This window comes from Falco naumanni, chromosome 2 (assembly GCF_017639655.2).
Source record: "Falco naumanni isolate bFalNau1 chromosome 2, bFalNau1.pat, whole genome shotgun sequence".
Classification (NCBI taxonomy): Eukaryota; Metazoa; Chordata; class Aves; order Falconiformes; family Falconidae; genus Falco; species Falco naumanni.
Window position 1 is genome coordinate 85083677 of NC_054055.1, and position 18749 is coordinate 85102425.

Sequence of the window (18749 nt, forward strand, 5' to 3'; positions counted from 1 at the left end):
GTTTAGGTGTAGTGTTTTTTTTTGGGAGGGCTAAAGTCTTCTACCAGAAAAAAGATCATTATTTTAGCTTGCCAACTATTATGTACTGTGCATTTTTTTGTTTGTTGGTTTGGTGTTTTGTTTTGTTGTTTTTTGTTTGTGTGGTGCGGGCTTGTTTTTGTTTTTTTGTTTTTTTTTTTTTTTTTTTTTGGTGGTTCTGATGCCAAAGCCTACCTTCATCTATATATTTAGAGTAAGATCAAATGTTGTTTCTTCCTGGTTTTCAGAAGAGGAATGAACAGCTTTGAGGATTTCATTTTCACTGTTAGTAGTGAGATGTGTTAGTTATTTTGAAACAGTGAAATGTTTGACTTCATAACATTGGGAACAATGGCATCAGGATTGCTGGGAACTCTTGAATGCGATTAGCCCTTTTTCTGGGGTGTTTGGTTGAGTAAACCCACTCCTTTTTATTCCCCAAAATATACTTTGTTACTAACTTGTAACTAGGAAGGCAGTGAGATAAAGCATACTGATAGATCAGTTAATAAGTGTGAAAGTTGCAAAACCCCCACAGTAAAACACAGAGGGTAGAAAAGAGAGAAAGAGAACAGAAACAATGTTTCATTCTCGTATGGAAAGACTAAACTAACTAAACCTGTAGTTTACTGGACAGGTATTTGCTTAGCCTGTTACAAAAACCTCTGAAAAAGGAGATTCCATGGTCCACTTTAGGTAATGCTGCCCAGTATTTCCCACTCATTTCCATTTAAAAGAGTTTCCTATTGTTCCCAGATTTCCTCTGCTCCAGTCCTTTCTCTTCTAAAATGTGGTGTGGATGGATCTTCTTTGCTTTTCTAGCAACTTTATACATATTCACAAATTATTATGTTCTGCTTCATTTACTCTCTCTCACCCCCTCTTCACAAAACAATTCCCTTTTAGTTTTTCTGTGTGTTCAGCTCATTAGTTCTCTGGTAAACTCTCTTTGTTTAACCATGTCTTGAAGTTTGGTTCCAGTTTTATACCTGGGTTTTATACCAGGTGAGACTTTACTAGAACTCTCCTGTTTATGCATCCTAGCAAAGTATTTGCTTTTCTTGCAACAGTATGAGATTCGCTGTTGCTCCAGATTCTTTTCTGCAGAATTTCCGTCTATCCAATTTTCCATCTAGTACTTGAGTAATGAATTATTCTTAATTAAGTTTACTACACTACACACATCATTGTTGGATTTAATCCCATTTGTTTCAGATCATCACTTCAATTTCTCCAGAATTTATAGTCCTTTCCTCATGAGTACTTGCAACCCGTTCTTCTTCCCAGTCAATTTTTTCACCTGCTTGATATTATCTCCAGATTGGACTAAGGTAGTTTTATGCTATTTTCCAAGTTTCAAATTAAAATATTGAATAGTATATAAGCTAGGACTTTGCAGTTTGATTTGTGAACAGTTGATAGTTAGGCTTATTGTTTTTCAGCGAGTTCTGTGCTCCATCTAATGATACCCTTTTTCCTAGACTACCTTTTCTTTGCTTCCTTATAAGAGAGAATGTGACCAAAACTTACTGAAGTTAAAATGTCTGCTATTTTCCCTTTGTCCACAGTATCTTTTACCTGTCAAACAGATAAAATTTGACCTAGAGAAGTTTATAGTGACTGTTGCCAACAAGTAGGTTGTGTGTCATTTTCGTGTAAATTGTTATAGGTATTGCCTTGATTATCTCAATTTGGAAAATAGCTTTTCTATCCCACAAAAAATCTCGAGGCTTCAAATTGAATCATACAAATGAAAAAACATTTCTTTTTGTTTTAGTGAAAACAAAGATAGATTATGGCAAGAAAAACACTGCAAAACCCACATAGCCTATGTGCTATTGATTCATCAGGGGAAGTCCAAATCCAACCCAAAGAATGACTGCAAAGATAGTTTGCTCTTTTTTTTTTTTTCTTTCTTTTTTCTCTTTGTTGGAGAAGAGAGGGAAAACATCTATATCTGAAAAACATTCCCACCTAAATTTTGGTTTTGACAAATCTGATTTTTCTACATTCAGGATGACTTGGGAGTTAGACTATATATTAAGTAATTGATGTAAAATGTGTTTCAGGGACTTTTAAAAGGCCATAAAATTATAAAAAACTCAATAGGCCTGGTCTTTTAAAATAAAATAAAATTTTCAAATATGGAAATAAATAGAGTGCCATGGCAGAACTTTGCTTCATGCAAAAAGAAAGCAGTGTGTCTTCAAGAGTTGGTTTAACCTGTCACAATAAAGATAAGGACAATGCTGTTATGCTTGATTATTGCATGCATGCCACGTGATGCCATTACAAGTTAAAAATAAAATTGCCTATTAAAAATAAATAAATGCAGGAATTAAGTTAGTCCCAAATCACTGAATTAAGTATGAACATTACTTCAGTGTTGAGTGGGACCAACAGCTGAATCAAAACTGCTTTCATCTTAGATTACTTAGAGACCTCTTGCGGTATACCTTAGCTTTCCATAACCATAGTAAGTATCTGAGTACACTACATAGGAGTGATGCACATTTAACTCCAAGTTAATCCTGCTTGCTTATTTCTATTGAAATACATATGAAGTATTTTCAACTATTGTTGTGAGTGAGAGAGTAAACAACAGCCTGTGATGGATCAAGATACTGGCGTTTATTGAAGAACCAGCAAGATCAGAGCTCTAACCTCTTTGATAATATCACACACTCAGTCCCTCTACACAGTGGTATGTTCACAAGGTCTCAAATTCCCTCCCTGGCAGGAAGGTCACTACTAGTCTGAGAAGATTAGGCAAAAGTCTTGTCAATTCCTGCTGTGCTGCTGCTTATAGCTGTCAGTCTCAGGTGTCACTCTCCAAAGTCCCTGGGCATCTGCTGGCATTTGTTTTTATGCATCTCTCTGATCTTCAGGATCTTCTTCTACTTCCAAGACCTTTCCTCCAGTTAGGAACTTCTTCACCTTCTTTCTAGCACGCTGTTGTCTCTTCAAGACCACTGCTTCTTTTGAGGAATGCTTCTTTCTGGCCTCTTCTTAGTTCCGTAATTTCAAGTCCCGAGTTTTTCCAATCTAAATAGTTCATGTGCAAAAGCTCAACTTGTGATCAGCCTAACTGGTGATCCTGGCTCACACCTCTTCATTAATGGGAAAATTCAGAACATGCCACTTTAGTCTTGCTGTTACCAAAATTTGCAACAAGCCCCTGTGGGATGCAGCTAGCAAGTAGCAGGAATCTCTCTCAGAATTCAGAAGTTCAATTTGGACAATTTCTTTTCCCCTCACCCCCAGCCACAGAGTTGTCTGCTACCTGTGACTGTTCATGTTTTAAGCTATTTTTGGTCTACAACATCTGTCAGTCAGGTTTTCATCATGACATTGGCTGATAATCTTTATCATAAAGATCAATTAGTAATTTTTATCTCTCTTTTTTTTTTAGTAAGTGCCAGTACCAATGAAATTTAATACATTTATATGCTTAGAGGAAAATGAGTTATCCTGAGTAAGATTTCTGATTTCCAATGTTTATTTCTACTAAAATTAAGTAATTATATCTTAAAATTTAATTTTTGTAGAGTGGTTAGCTGGCAGATTTTTCTGCTGGTTTTGATGTAATTACGGAAAATACATGTTTTTTTTCTGACTAATTTATTCACAAGCATTTGAGTTAAGTAGGTTGATTGATAGTAAAAGCATTAACTGGAAACAAACAAACAAACCAACCCCCTTATAAAAATATTTAATGAGTCAAAATGGAAAAATATTCCACTCGTGGGCATTTTTCTTCATGCTCTGATATACATAGGCTATAAAGCTGTAGTTCAATAAATGCTTTTTAAACAACAGAGCTACCGTGTTTCATTTCCACTGGCGCAGCCATTTATGTGGCTGTGTGGTAAACTGGATTGGTGTGATCCAGATTAAAAAGTCAAAAAAGCTTTTGCCCTTTCTTTTTAAGCCAGCTTTGTTCCCACACCCACTTTGCTGCCACACAGACAATTCTACCAGCGTGAAAGAAAGGATTACTGGAGACAGAAGAAAGTACATAGGTACTAGGGACAACTGCTATTGCTTAATTGCATTCAAGTGATATTCCCACTAGAAGACTAAAGGTAGCTAATGATACGCTTAATGCAAGATTTAAAGTTCAAATAGGATAAACAATAAAGTTTACTTTTTGATCAAAGCATCTGGTTTAATAAGCCTCCATAACCAGGCTGATAAAATCAATCTAGATGACTAACCAGAACACCAACTCAATATTGGACTTAATTTAAAATGAAAGCTGAAGTAGTTAATCTTGAAAAGTTTAAAATAAAAATGTGGAAATGGTACTTTGTATATTGCCAATATACGTTCTATGCTGACAGTGAGGCTGTTCTATTAATCAAAAAACAGAAAAGATTATTGAATTTTATAGGTCCTAACTATTATCAATAAAATGATGGATTTCTATTAGAAAGACTAACTTTTTAGGAAGAAAATAAACTTTTAAAAATGTATTGTGCTATTTTTAAAGTGCTTCTTTTTGCAGTCACTACATTAAATATTTTTGAAATAGCTGCAAGCAACGTACCAAGGAGTTGGGATGAAATTAATGTCTCCTACTGTAGACATTTGTAAAATTGAGGTCTGAATGTTGAGGCCCATATTTACTGTGTTCTGTTCCTGTCATAGGTAACAGGGAGAGGTTGTATATCCAGTCAGACTTCATCTTTTGTACTTTGCCCTCTGGAATTATCAAGAACCCTTAAATTTTGAGTTTTCTGCATGAAGAAAAGATGTTTCATTTAAACAACAGGAAAAAAAAATAATTCTGACATAGTGAAATTTTTATTTTCTTTATAAATTTATAAATGAATGCTTTTGATTTGAAAACTTACAGAAAATGAAATGTTCATTCTAATCTTTTAAATACTGTTTTCTGACATTTTTTAACTGAGTGTACATCATGAATATTTAGTACACGTATAAATTAGTTTTCTTTCTGTTCATACTAATGAAAAAATGACAGTAAAAGAAACGTAATTTGAAGTCTAAATTGAATTAAAACTTTCTTCAGAAAAAGGAGGGTTTTTTAGGTAGTAATTTGTAGTAAATTTATTTTTGAATGGTCTAGAAGAAACTTGCTGATTTCTGTAAAAGGGAAGAGGGAGCTTGTTTATCTCTTTAAGCCAGTTCTTTTATTTAAGCTCTTAGAGCTTGTTTTTTAATAAAGAAAATGGAACAAAATAGCACTTTAGGGCCTTCCAGAACTGCAAAACTATTAATATAATTAATATACCATAGATCATATTTTACATGATTTATTTACAGTAAGATTTCCATTTATCTTCTGATATGGCAAATAGGTTTTGGTGAGGTGAGACGGGAAGATTTTGGCCAAAGTTACACACCTGTTTAGATCCAAGATCTTACTGTTGTGAAAGCCATCTTGCTGAACATAACTGGGTGTATAGATAGAGGATAGTGGAAAGAGACTGAATAGTGTGATGAGGAAGAGCACTGCAGATAGAGGTGTGGACAGCAGCAGCCATCAACTTTTGAAGTCGTTGACCTCTGATCTTTTCTTTCATTTGAAATAGTATGTGAAGTCACTTTGCAGCATGAATAGGAAAAAATAACAGGTTTTGGACCAAGCCTAAACATCACCGCACTGAAGAAATGGCAAACAAAAATTGTAATTAATGTCAGAGTTAAGCTCAGATGAATTAACACGTCTTTGTTTGTATGTTTGTGCAGTGTCTGCTCCTGTTCTTTCTTCCTAAAGGTATGTGAATATGCTGAAACATCTGCAAACAGATGATGTGAGGTGACAGAGATTTAAGTTTTTTGGATGCTGAGGCATCTGTATTCTATCAATGAACAAAAAAATGGAAGACAGATTTTGCTTAGAATATAGTACAGGAGTTTTTTGTAGGTTAAATTAATTTTAAAGTGTAATTAGTTATTAATATTGTAATTAATTCCCTCTGAATTTTGGTATGTTCTTTTTTTCCACTACAGCAGGGTGTAGCAGTTAAAGAAATAATTCCTAGCATCCTACTTGAAAGTTTTTTATAGGAGTAATGTTAAATCTCCAGTGCTTAGTAAGTTAGACCAAACATCACCTTTATTCCCACATTATTGTCCATGAGCATGAAATTAAGAAGTCTGAAGTGACTGCGACTAAAACCAGCAGGCTGTAGGGTTGTTTTAGGGGTACAGTATCTTGATTGCATACCAAATCCTTCTGAGGCTCTTTGGTGCTCATGCCACAGGGAAGGGTATTTCCCTACAGAGTTATGTTTTTCTTTCTGAATGTTTACTTTCTTTATGTCATGCCATAAGAAGTCATGTACAGAATTGTCTTCTAAATATTTCTTTTTGACCTGTACTTCAAATGCATTTTTTGATCACTAAAGGAAGACTTGATTCCTCTGTAATATTTTTTCCTTTCATAATCAGTGAAAGATAATCCTGAAGCTGTATCAAGTACTTCCGGACAAAGTATGTGGTAATGAAGAATACTTTTGTTTTTCATATTTTTTGGAAAGGATACTCTAAGGGGTGTGTGTGTGGTTTTTTTTTTAATAAAAGTAGTTTTTAATTAGATGGTTTTGGGGAGCTCCTCTCCAAACAGTATAAATGTACCAAATCATTCACATGTTGTAGTGATACTGACTGGAAGATCATTGTACGTAAAAAAGCTAAATAATCCACATACCAGTTAACTCGAGTAGGTGCAGGCCTGTGCTGTGCTGCACATACCCGGTGGCTGCATGCAGGATAAATTTAGCCAGCTAATTGCAACAAAGGAGCCTGCAGGCAGATTCCACTCGGTACCAGTGATTATGCCACCAGCGTGTCCTTGTTTTTAACTAAAACTGCAGCACCAGGTTCTTGCATGAACATCCATTTAATCTGATGGTAGAAATGATTAGCAGAATTGTTTTATTTTAACAAAATTCTGTAAGAGCTATCTCTCCTCTGGACTGCATCTGTACAGTGTGCTGCATCCTGCCTGGAGGTCGGTTCCAATGCTGCGCAACTTTGGTTTCCCAGTGTCGGAGGGGTTGTAGGGTTATTTATAATAACTTCTTTTTCCTGAAAGCATTAGCAGTGATAACTGGCAGTGATACTTTACAGAGTCAATTGTTTTTCTTAGTGGGGTCATCATGAACCAGCACCCCCTGGTGCAAAGTTTATGCACATCAAAATTTTACTTCTGGATATTCATGAACAACCTTTGAAAATTCTGTAAGAATTTCACTCTTTATGACATATAAAGTCACAGTTTGATAAAATTCTCCTGTGTGTTTATTTTATGTGTGTGTTTATGTGTTTAAAGTTCTCTTGTGTTGTAAATAATTTTATGAAAGCAATTACTTAAAAATTAGTTTTTCCTGGAATTTTTATTTATTTTTATTTGGAATTAAAATTTGATGTATTTACTTTGCATTAATATAGGATTCCATCTGATGCACTTCCTGCTTAGTGATTTGCCCCATGGCTGTTTTATTTCTTCTATTTGGTTCTTAAATAGTTTATCTCTTAAACTCAGTCTGAAGCATAATATTTACAGCACTGTAGAACAATTTTATGAGCTTATAAGTAATCTGTTTGGTATAAGTGAGGAGTTCCACAACAAAATTTATACCTGTAGCTGATAATAGCCACTTATTTGCAAATTTGATTTAACTGTACTTCTTGGGGGACCAATTTAAGTTACATGAGGTGATGTTGATAAATTATGACCTGACATTACCAGCAGCATCTCTAGCTTACTTTTTCCCTGTCACTAATCACAATTTTGCAATCAAACAGAAGTAGGCAGATAAAGGCAACTGAGGACTTATAAACTCAAGTGAAATAAGTACTAGTGAATGAAAACGATTTTGAAGATTCATAGTGTCTTCCATACTACATGGAATGGTTACCACTGTTTCACTGTAAGATCAGGATTTTTTTTCTTGCCTTTTGAATGGTTTTTGGGTTTGTTTTCTGGCTTCTGGGCAACAGCTTGCTTGGTTACATCAGCCTGGCTTGATGTCTGAAGGTACTTAGGAGTGAATAAGGTTACTTTAAGAAATTTAATAATTTTCTATATATAACAGCCTACTTTCTTAGTCTGGTTTCGATAGCTGTTGTTCATAGGGTATATAACACCCAAAAATACTGTCTCAAGTTTAAACCCCTTAGTACAACTGTTTGAAGTATTACATGTATAGCATAGTGTATATTATATATATATTTTTATATAGTTTGTGAGAGCAAGACTGAACTTTCTTGAACTCTTGTATTCCAAATGCATAGAAAATTATCCATTTCTTTCTTGAATTTTCATCTTGTTTTCAGTATTCTTTCTGTAAAGTTAGAGACCTTTAAAATACACATGATTTGTGCCCCTGCTTTCATGTGTTTAGTCTTGTAGAATGAGGCTTTTAATAAGGACAGACTTGAAGTAAAGGTCTCTGAAATGTGTAGCCTTGTGAAGCATTTTATGTTTCTGTTTTAAATTATTTCTGTGCTAAGTATTGGTGTCTCCAGATTTCTTTGCTCATATAGATAGTGGAGTATCCTGAACATCATTATATTGCTATCATAACAGTTTGATTTTTTTTATCTTTTAATGGTAGCATTTTTGAATGAAAATAACTTTTGTTTGTGTTGTAACATTAAGATGTTTACGTGCTTAAAATATGTGGGAGATTTTTGATCATCTCAGATTCTGTAGGATATCATTGGTTTTTTTTCAACCTGGGAAGCTTCAAACTTGGTAAACAATACACTGGATTGTTAGTGAAATAAAAGCTATATAATTTATCCTATATGAAAAAATATGATCCCAGTCGGTCTGAAAACCTTGCCAGTGGCTGAAGTCCAAAGTGTTCCATAAATCCAGGAGCCTGGGCCTGAGACAGTAATGAAAACAAAGAAAATTAAGCAATAGGTATTTTTGTAATAGAAGTTGGGAGGAGCTGCAAATAACACAACAGAGAAGACATGACTTGGTACTTCTCTGTTTGTGACCAGATTGCTTTCCTTAAAAAAGGATTAGCTTCTATGTGTTCATGCTTCACAAAATGCCTATTATCTGGAGAGCAAAGTATTGGTAATTTGGTATAGGCAGTGATTTAAAACATGTGGTTATTGGTACATCAGTAGCTTTTTCTAGAGAGTATCTCATGCTGAGTTTTCAGATTACTATATCCTGTGGTTTATTATGATGCTTAAGAACCTAAGTCTGTTGTTTAAATACTGTGTTAAATATTTAAGATACGGAATACTTCAAATAAGAAATACTGACAAACTGTATTTACTTTTTTAATAAACATTTTTATTTTAAATAAAAATGTTAGAAATATATAAAAATATTCTAACCTGTGAGGCATAGGCCTTTACAACACAATTGTAGAAGTAGCGATCTGTGCTGCAGGAATGAGCTGTTAGCTTTATTTTTATTGCATTTATGCTGAATAATTTAATATGGCCTTGAGGAAAATCACTGACCTTTTCCTTCTTATGTGCTTAAATGTTGCAGCTTTAAAGAATTCATGCATATTTTCATGAGTTTCAGTAGCCCTCTGAATGTTATGAAATAATTTACTTGTTTAGGTTCTTAATCTGTGAGGTTAAGTTTTTCCTTCCATTGTGATGAATACTTTTACGTGCTGTATCAGAGTGTATGAATAACAGTTACAATATTCTAGGTGATTTTTTCATGTTTTCAACAACGGCTCTTGAAGAGTATTATGTCTGGGAAATTTTACATGTGAACAGATGTTTCCTTTTTCTGTTTTTTCCTCTACTCAGTCATTTCAAAAAGCCATCATATTGATCTAGAATAAAGTTAGGCATCTCAGGGGAGAAGAATCTAATACATCTTGCTCTGTTTTTAAATTAGGTGGAGTACCACCAATGAGATGGATAGTAAATTTTGACCGAGATCTTCTAGACGGTCTGGTATTGGCAGCACAGCTGGCAGCTTATTGTCCATATTTGGTAAGGACTTTTCTTAATATTGTGAAAGTTTTATACACTTTATTAATGTAAGTGGATTTTTTCAGACCTTAATTTCCTTTGGAGCTGTTGACTTACATGACTTTTAAAAAGAAAAAAAACCCCAACAAACCAACATTTAGCAAGTCTAGAGTGATTACTTCAGTACTGATTTTTCTTTGGATATATTCTTAAAAGGGAATTTAGTTCAAAATTTAGATCTTATGGATTGCTGAAAGAGTGAAAATACAAACACAGTAATTTTGCTTAGTGGGAGATCAAGAATTTGATTTCTGTCTCTTCTGCAGATTGCTACTCACTTTGTAAGGATGTATACTAATCCAAGAACTCCTGAACAATTTCTGCACAACTGTTTGATACTTGTGAATGCTATGCATGTTGTCAGTCTGGCTATAGACATAAAGGTAAATGATTTTATACTATCGGTTCTTATATACTTTAAAATATTTTTATTTTTTGTTACTTTTACCGTGGCAAGATTGTACATCAAGTTGAGATTTTAGTGAAGCAATTTTTTTCATGATGTGCTATACTGTATGATGGAGACCAAAATGCTGCTTCATATAAATACACTTAATTAAGAGTAATTTCCATAATTCTTTGCTTTGTAGTATCGCATGTACACAACTAGCTGAACAGATTAATTTGGCTCAAGTTCTAGTATCATACATCACACAATGAAAACCTGAGTGGAATTTACTATTAACATTCTAAGGCAATTTAGAAAAAATATATTTTAGAGCAAACATCATGCACTTAAATATAAAAGGAGTGGTAAAAAAATTATATGAATGTCTGGTGACACTTATGTACATTGATCTAATCACAAAGGGCCATGAGGGTTCTGCCCCAGTTGTGGTGCACACGGAAGACAGTAGCTTTGGACTGCTCATGAGAATAACACCGTAAGCCATCAGCTTCTGATGTTCTTATTAGAAGGAATGTGATGTTGTTAGTTTCTTCTTCAATCTAGAATGCACTTGGGATCATTTTTATATGTTTAGTAACATGCTTTACATCTCTGTCTTTTTTTAATTGGCTTACAGCTCCAAATTTTCTATATAGTGTACCCTTTTCATATATTAGGTATTATTTCTTTGTTCTTTTTGTTGGCCCTAAAACCAGTTTCTCCTGCTCCCAGCCTGCATTTCTTTAACTGGCAATTTGTGAGTTATTTATAGCTGTGGGTCCTGGTAGTACCGTATAATCAGAGAATCATAGAATAGTTTGGATTGGAGGAGACTTTAAAAATCATCTGGTTCCAACCCACCTGCCGTGGGCAGGGACACCTTCCACCAGACCAGGTTGCTGACAGCCCCATCCAGCCTGGCCTTGATCACTGCCAGGGATGGGGCACCCACAGCTGCTCTGGGCAGCCTGTGCCAGTGTCTCACCACCCTCACAGTGAAGAATATTTTCCTAATAGCTAATCTAAATCTACCCTCTTTCAGCATAAAGCCATTACCCCTTGTCCTGTTACTACATGCTGTTGTAAAAAGTTCTACTCCGGCTTTCTTGTAAGCCCCTCTAGGTACTAGTTATATACAAAGACAAAAGTAAAACAAAATCAGTCACAGAAGCCTGATCAATGAAAAAAGTTGCTGTCACAGCTAAAACAAGAAAAACAAAGCTCTACAAGCTGGTTAACAAGCCTTCAGACAGAGAAGGTTTGTCAAACCCCAGTACTGAGGCACAGTAAATTCAGTACAAAACTTATGCCTTGTTAATTGCAATGGCAAGGCTGCGTTACGAGGTTACATACTCACGGGGGTTCATGCTCTTATATTCCATGTGCTGGTTGCCTGTGTTAGTTACCAAGCGATTACCTACTTAAAAGAGCAGATTCCATCTTATTTTCCTTTTCTGCTTTGCTTGCTGAGTCATTAAAAATCCTGTCCTTACTAAAACTAGTGAAAACTGTTTAAGGTCCCATCATTCTCTTAAGAATTTGAAGAGTGATGCAGCTTCCATTATAAGCAAAGTGGAAATCAGGGACTGTGATGGGCTGGGCCAGGTGTGGAGCATACTGGGCTGTCTAGATCAGAGGAGGATACATTAGAATAGACATAGTATTTGTTGGCGGTTGAGGAAACTTTCCAAAGGAATTAATAGTATTAGGAATCAGAGGCAAAGGTGTGGTATGAACAAAGTATTACAAAAGGATCAGTTACAACTTTTTTTCCTCCTTTCCATTCAATTGTACTATGATTACACGCAAAAATTAACCCTGCAGTTTCCAGTTGCATCAGCTACTGTCTTGTTTCCACATCCTGATAAGCTGTAATAGGTGTTATAAATGGCTTTGCTATGACAGGCTAAACCAAGAAAATCTACTGTTTCGTATAGGTGTGAATGACAGAAAGTGTAACAAGACAATTTAGGTATAATCCTTACAATGAAGGTGTGTTTTGCCTCGGGTTTTAATAAGAAAAACAGGTTCAGCACATGAAGGCAGAGGCTGGATGCTTGATATGCAAAAGGAGTTAATCACATGAGAACATGAGTTGGAAGTAGAACTCCAGGACATTCCCCGTAATGCACTTAGTGTGTCTTTGTGTTTTAAGACTACAGTGTCTACAATACTACAATAGTATTAGTTCAACGTATTTTTGAGGTTTTGGTGTTTTTATAGATGGGAAAATCCATCTCTGTACAGACTAGGAATTTAAACAAAGCTATATAGTTAGTCAACACCAGAAAAAGGAACAGATTTTGGATCTTCAAGGTCTGTATTTTAATTCTAGCTAAGGTGTGTTCTACAAACAAAATATTGTGGAAAGTAAAAAAAAAAAAAAAAGTGAAGGTAAAGGGTACTTTTCACATAGATTTATTGGAATTCATATATGCTTTTCTAAGGCTGCTGTAGAAATTTCTTAAGCTTCTTGTTCTGAAGCAATGAAAGCAGCAAAATACATTAATTCTGTTTCTGAACTGTCTCAACTTGGGATTTCTCTGATGGTTTTTTCACTTAAATTTAGCAGGCTAAAATGTTCCAGCAGTATTGGCAAAGTTCTTGACTATCAGGCAATCACTGCTTCTGAACTTTCAAGACAGCTTTGCATTAATTAATGCAAGGATGGTGGTGATGGCACAAGGCAAGACATGTATTAGGTCTGCAATAAATGGTACCTTCAATCACTTAAAAAATCTAAGATTCTCTAGTAATAAAGAACTTTAACTGTCTGGAAGACTTCGGCTGCAAGTTTTAATGGTATGTCTAATGGAGTTCAAGGCTTCTAAATTCTTTTAAGGATAAAGGTATAGGATTAAGATGGAGTTCTTTGGGCAAGAAATTGTTTTCATTTTCTAATTATGACTGACAGTTCAATCCTGGAATATTAATGCTGTCTTTCTATGTATTTTTTATTTGTGTTTGATATTTTTAAGTTTTAAAATGCTTTGAATTGAAGAAGATCCAATTGAAACCCCAAAATAAAAATTTGCAAGATAGGATGGTGGATAACAGCAACATGGAAGGAATGTATGTGGCAAGGGTAATTAGGAGAGAAGATGTAGTGATTGGGGATAGCCAGTAGAGGAACCCAATTTGCTACTGACTGGTTTAAAATTGGGGTCAACAATACTGACATTTATATTTGGGACCAACTAAAAGGGAGGATATTTTCAAAAGAGCTGTAGAAGACGATGTAAGTAAAGTCAGAGAGTGTTAAGAAGCTGAAAAGGAATGTGGCTGTTCTGTTGAAGTGAACTGAGGAATTCAGCATTGTTGTAGAGTAGAAAACTCAATAGCAATAACATGGCTGTATGAGCAAGAAAGTTAGGTGGATGGTAACTGCAAGACATGAGTCTGAAATGAAAAAGAGAAAGAAGTTTCTGTCAGCAACCAATGGAGAAGAGGGAAGAAATGCAGCAACATAAAATGTTTTGAATTTCCAGTATATGTAAGATTTTTCCCTTGAGGGTAGAGTCTTGGTTTCAGCTGGGCTAGATTTAATTTTCTTCTTAGTAGCTGATGTGATCGTGCAATACTGTGCTTTGGATTTGGTGTGAGAACAATGTTGGTAACACACAGATGTTTTCAGTTGTTGCTGGGTAATGCTTATATCAAGTCAAGGACTTCTCAGTTTCTCAGCCCTTGCCTGTGACAGGGCTGGAGGGGCACGAGAAACTGAGAGGGGACACAGCCAGGAAACTTCAGTTTCCTGTACATAGAAATCTAATATCGATGTGCGGTCTTAAATTCAGAAGATAGAAGAGTGAAAAAAAAATTAAAAGCCATTTTTATTTGTTAGAGTAGCAATTGTCTTGTCATATATATCTTTCCTGGGCTATTTTGGAAAAAAACACTTGAAGAGAGTTGTAAAGGACTGAATCTTCCTGAACATCTATGTATCCTTATAAAATGGGATGCAACAACTGTTTATCTGTAAGCCTGATAAATCAGAGCATTAGATAAAGAACATTTGGCTTGAATTCAACTTTATTGATAGTATTGTGCAAAGCATTTGATATTGTCCCACACAAACATCCGTATCTCTGAAATGGAGAGACACGGATTTGATGAGTGGACAACTCAGTGGATAAGGAGTTGGCCAGATGGTCATACTCAAAGAGCTGCAGCCGATGGCTCCGTGCCCAGGTGGATGCCAGTGTCCCTCAGTGGTGTCCCTCAGCAGTCTGTATTGGGACCAGTATTATTTAATGTCTTTATCAGGGACTTGGGCAGTGGGACTGAGTGCACTGAAAGGGAGGTTATTTAGCATGTTTGCAGATGATATCAAGCTGAGTGGTGTGCTTGATGCTCTAGAGGGAAGAGATGCCATCCAGAGGGACCTTGACAGGCTAAAGTGGGCCTGTGTGAACCTCATGAAGTTCAATAAAAGCCAAGTGCAAAGTCCTGCACCTGGGTTGGGGCATCCCAAACATGAATGCAGGTTGGGCAGTGAATAGATTGAGAGAAAGCCTGTGGAGAGGGAAAAGGGGGGACTGGATGAAAAACTGAATATGAGCTGGTAACATGCACTTGCAGCCCAGAAAGCCAACTGTATCCTGGGCTGCATCAAAAGAAGTGTGGCCAGCAGGTTGAGGGAGGTGATTCTTCCCTTCCTCTTGGCTATCGTGGGAGTCCACCTGGAGTACTGGGTCCCGTTCTGGCATCCCCAGCATAAGAAAGACATGGACCTGCTTGAGCAGGTTCAGAGGAGATGACCAGAGGGTTGGAGTACCTCCCTTGTAATGACAGGCTGGGAGTGTCGGGACTGTTTAGCTTACAGAAGAGAAGGCTCTGGAGAAACTTGTATTGGCTTTCCAGTACTTAAAGGGGACCTACAGGAAAGATGGGGAGGTACGCTTTACCAGTGAATATAGTGACAGAGCTAGTGGTAACAGTTTTAAACTGAAATAGTGTAGCTTTGGATTAGATATTAGGAAGAAATTCTTCACTGTGAGGGTGGTGAGACACTGGCCCAGGCTGCCCAGAGAAACTGTGGATGCCCCATCCCTGGCAGTGCTGATGGCCAGGCTGGATGGGGCTTTGAGCAACGTGGTCTAGTGGAAGGTGTCCCTGCCCATGGTAGGGGGGTTGGAACCAGATGATCTTTAAGGTCCCTTCCAACCTAAACCATTCTATGATTCTGTGTTTTACTGGCGTGATGATATATATGGAAACATATGCAATTGTGACAATTGCAATTTGTTCAGGTAGGTCTAGTTCACCTAGATTATATTTGGGAACCCAATAAACATGTTATGGAAACAAAAGAAAAGGAAACGTATCTTTCAAAATAGGTGGTGCTTTTTATTTCCGTCAGAGCAACTGAAAATTACTCAGACCTGGTAATGGTTTTAGCTGGGAAATTTGTAAAGAGAAACTGGGTATGTCTGGGATAGATAAAGATTTTTAAAAAGGATATTTATATGTGTATACATACAAAACACAGAGTCTTAAGCTTTATTTAGGCACCGAAATGACTACTTCATCTTTCCTCCAGACTTGCTGACTGTTCTATTTTCACACTGACTTCCAGCTTATTGAAAACTTGGGTGCTGCGCTTGTATAAGCAAAGCCTATATAAACTTAGGAACCTCATTTTGTTCACAAACAACATTGTTTCCTGTATGTTTACCTTTTAAGTTCAATGTTAAAGCCTTACAAATCTGGAACTAACTAATAAGGATTAAGTATATGGCTCTCTGGAATTTAATATAGTATTTTTATTGCCTTCTGTTTGTTTAATACTTTTGCCATAATTCTCAGTCATTTACATTTGTTGGTTTAAATTGGTTACCTAGATAACATTTCATGGCTGCTGATTCCAAGCATTTTCTGTTTTTCAGTTGTGTCCTGCTAGAGGCTGTTATTTGGCATAGGATGTCTATTTTCATCATTGCTTTATAGGCTTTGTAGTGGGGAAAACTTTTTTGCATGATTTTTGCATCTGTTAAATAGTTTGCTTCTTTACATTATTCAACTAAGAATTACATGTTCAGAAAAATGGAGAGTGTTATTGCCATAAGAAGTGGTTCAATGATCTACTCTTTCCTATATCTTTTAATAACATTTCTCTCTCCTCTTTCCTGTCAGAGCTTTGGCTTATAATGACTGTGATTATTTTGTATTTAAAACACCCTGTTCCATTCTTTCTTTTCCTTTTCCAGATAAAAAGCTTAATATTTGTTTGTAATATATTCTGTTCTAAGTATCAATCCACTACTCTGCTATGCTCATAAAACAGAACTGCCAGCATTTTCTACATATGACTTAGAGGTAGTTACAGTCATTTGATTTGCTCATTAAGTTATAAACCTATTTTCATAAAATCGGAGTCATTATTTGTAAGCAGTTACAAACTGTTTTCAGAGCAGTAGTAACAGAAATACTAAAGACTAAATACTAGAATAGGCTTTAGTAATAAACAGGTGATTGAAAATGTGGAGAGTTGGTTATGGGATTAACAACACAGAGCTGATGGTGTTATAAGAGTTAAATAACGTTATTTTCACAGTAAAACCAATCTACTAGCCCTTCAGTTTCTTGTCCGGTTTTGATATAGTCCTAACTTGGAATATTTAGAATTTGAAGTATAATAATTTTGTCCAGTTTGTCAGCTTGAGCATTTTCTTTAACTAGGCAACGTTACAGCACAAGTGAAAAGATAACAGGCAAGCACCCAACCCTTCATCAGCTGTGAGAGGCTTTTTCATATTTTGAGAAACTTTGTTATGGATACAATTTAAGGCATAGATCTGTTAAACTTTATTAACTGCTATTGTTTGCTAACACAGAATTTTTTAAAGTAAATAATATATATAGACTGTGTGAATTTCCTGCTGAATATTTTTATGAAGTACACTGATTTTTATTATTTTTTTAATTAGTTCCTACAGTAGTGGATTAATGTCAGAAATACAGTTTTATGAATTCAGCACAGGATAGAATAGAATAATGTTTTCTGAGGGAATAAGTTCTGATCTAAGTGGAAATGAGTAGAAGTAGGTGGCAAAAGAAAGTTAGGCTTCAACAGATAGTCTACTCTGCATCTTTGCCATCTTCAATGTAAATGCAGGAAAGATGAACAGTAAAGGTGTAAAACCACAGCTATATTGGAATAACTTCTACAAATAGTTGTTACCATTCAATAGCCATTACTGAGATAAGCAAATGGATAACATCAGAATAATTTTCAGGTTTAAAGCTTTTGGCAGGTAAAAAACTTTTCTTTACATAGTAAGTGCATCCTAAAATTCCAACCTTAAAAACCAGTAGTGATGAAAATAAATAGAAGTATGAGATGAAGCTACAGTTACATGAGTGCATATGAAATGAACCTTAAGAATTATAAAGATAAGCACTATCTAAGAAATTATGGAGACTAATAGGGATGCTTTAGATCAGTGCTCAGTGATGCACTCACTCTCTTGGAAGGTTAGAGAAGGAGCTGTGGTGGAGCTGCTGGAGTGGGATGCAGTGCTTGGCTGGGCACAGGGCAAGAAAAGAGGGGGAAGCAGTCAATAACTCTTCCTGTCATTGTGCTCCACGGAGCCAATGATTTGCTGCCAGAGGAGCTTCAGTTCTGCATTTTCTATGGAATCCCCTATCTCTAGCTTAATAAAACAGAATGGAAATTAAGAAAACTTGGAGGTTGCCTAGTGAGATGTAATGCAAAATATATTTAATATGCATATATGTAAACAATGTGGTAAGTCTTGTCTGCTCTAATATATCTTGACAGGTTTCTCCTTCCTGTTGTATCAAACCAAACAAAAAATTGTATTTCTTATAGTACAAAGCATACAGAATAGCTTCATGCAGGACTAGAGGCCTTATCCCAGACTCGGCCTGTCCTGGTCCTCAGGGGCCTGCCTGATGGCCACAGCTGGGGCTGCCCTGGTACCCCCTGGCTTCTCTGCTCCTGGCTGCCCTCTGCTCTGCAGCTGTGTTATATTGCCTTTGGCTCCAGGCTCCCTGGCACAGAGGGAGCAGCTGGTCCTTGCTGTGCCCTGGCAACTATCTCTGCCTTTAGTTTCCCTTTCAAGTTCGATGAATTATAGCTTCACTGGCCTTTCTGGATTTGTTTTCTCCTACTAAATTGAGGATTCTTACATGGAAGAAATGGAGCATCTCATTATAGCACAGCGCCTCATAGACCGAAGGAGCCAGAGAAAACACTTCTGCTTTCATCTGTGAGAATTCTTTAATTTCTTCTTTCTGTAAAATATGATGGGGAAACTTATGATGAGCTTGTACACTGGATGGGAAAGAAAGATTATTCCTGCATTGGAAACTCTGCGTTGGT

The 18749-nt window shown here is 36.1% G+C and overlaps 1 protein-coding gene across 1 annotated transcript in view; it reads left to right on the forward strand.

Moving 5' to 3' along the window:
- Positions 1-18749, forward strand: part of CFAP47 (cilia and flagella associated protein 47) — a 343220-nt gene that overhangs the window by 90544 nt on the left and 233927 nt on the right. Inside the window, exons 34-35 of the mRNA XM_040584179.1 lie at positions 9878-9975; positions 10281-10397. Coding sequence (XP_040440113.1) covers positions 9878-9975; positions 10281-10397 — 215 coding nt within the window. The remainder of the gene's footprint in view (positions 1-9877; positions 9976-10280; positions 10398-18749) is intronic.